At 37.8% G+C, this 1,596-nt stretch overlaps 1 protein-coding gene across 1 annotated transcript; it reads left to right on the top strand.

Annotated features, from left to right (window-relative positions):
• Nucleotides 1-298: 298 nt before the first annotated feature.
• On the top strand, nucleotides 299-640 carry LOC142165940 (uncharacterized). Its single transcript, XM_075224331.1, has one exon. It carries the CDS (start codon nucleotides 299-301, stop codon nucleotides 638-640), a length of 342 nt encoding a protein of 113 aa, XP_075080432.1.
• The last annotated feature ends 956 nt before the right edge of the window (nucleotides 641-1,596 follow it).

Below are 1,596 nucleotides of genomic sequence, written 5' to 3'. Positions count from 1 at the left end.
GTAAAATGAAAACTGTGGACTATAAGGTAGTAGACCAACTCCTGAAGTCTCCTTCACAGGTCTGACTCTTGTCTCTACTGGTAAGCTCAAGCGAGCATCAGAAAGTGTTGATAAAAACCCTCAATGAAGCTTATGTTCCGATTGAATCCACTGTTGAACAACTGGAAAGGATGACGGAAAGATTCTTTGCAATCAACCAGATCTCATTTAGCAAGAATAATTTGCCCCCGGAAGGGGCCTCCCACAAAAATCCCTCCATTTGATAGTTAAATGTGAGGGGTATTATATAAAAAGAGTCATGGTGGATGATGGATCGGGGGTTGATATCCGCCCTCTCTTAACTTTGCAAAGAATGGAGATTGGGACTGAGAGAATCAGGCCTAACAATGTCTGTGTGCGTGCCTTTGATGACATCAAAAGAGACACCATAGGCGAGATTGATTTGATTTTGACTATTGGTCTTGTGGATTTCGAGGTGACATTTCAGGTCCTAGACATGGATACTTCTTATAATTTTCTCTTGGGAAGGCCTTGGATTCATGCAGCGGGGGCCGTACCTTCCACTCTCCACCAGATGGTAAAATTTGAATATGAAGATCAAGAGATCGTAGTTCATGGAGAAGACGAGCAGTCAATTTAGCGGGACCGTCAGTCCCATGTCTTGAAGCTAGGGAAGGTAGTGAGCATATAGTTGTGAGCACGTAATTTTTGCCCTATATATATTACTCCAACAAATTCAAAACAAAATAATTTCTTTCAGTGTTTGCAATTTTATTGGATTTCGTGGCATTTTCTGTTAATTATTTGCATTTGTCTATGCACTTTTATGTTATTTAATTCATGAAAAATACAAAAATATATGTTGTATCTGCATTGAAGATTTAATTTTACATCTTTAGATTAATTAACAAATTAGTTTGTTTTATAAAAAATGAAAATCACAAAAATAATTCATTTTGCATTTTACTTTTTAATTTTGAATTGTATAATTTTTCTTTAAATTTAGGATTTAATTAGTTATTGTAAATACAATGATGAGTGATTAATCTAATTGGGTAAGATAATTTAGTTTAAAAATTATTATTAATTAATTTAGGATTTATTTTAATTTTGGGAAAAGAAAAGAATTGTGAAATTGAAAAGGGAAAATAAAGAAATAAGAAGGTTTAAATCTGGGCCAAAATCAATCCAAATTCCCTAGGCCCAAACAAAGAACCCATCCAAACCATGCCATACCCAGCCCACAGCCCTTCTGTCCCTAAGACTCAAGAAACGACGTAGTACAGGCGTGAAACTACGTCGTTTCGAGTTCATTAAACCTCAACAAATCATGGCCGTTCGTCTCGTTGCATCCAACGGCCCAGAGCATTTCATCATTTTCGTTTAAAATTGTCCTAAAACCTATAGAGACACTTCAGTTCGAATAGACCCCCTCTCCGTTTACCTTTCTCATCTCTCTCACAGAAACCCTACCCGCCGACCCTAAATTCCACCACCTTAACCTGGCGGCGCCACCACCTTTCCCCACCAAATCAACACCCTAATGCCTCATCGACCCCCTCTTCCCAAATCTGTGACCAACTCCCCTTGAATCTA

This window comes from Nicotiana tabacum, chromosome 11, assembly GCF_000715075.1.
Source record: "Nicotiana tabacum cultivar K326 chromosome 11, ASM71507v2, whole genome shotgun sequence".
In the NCBI taxonomy this organism is placed as follows: domain Eukaryota; kingdom Viridiplantae; phylum Streptophyta; class Magnoliopsida; order Solanales; family Solanaceae; genus Nicotiana; species Nicotiana tabacum.
Note: the sequence above shows the minus strand (reverse complement) of the source record. Positions and strands in the feature narration are given on the sequence as shown.

Excerpts from the sequence above, each read along its gene's own strand:
- LOC142165940 (XM_075224331.1), top strand. The coding sequence starts at position 299 with ATGGTGGATGATGGATCGGGGGTTGATATCCGCCCTCTCTTAACTTTG.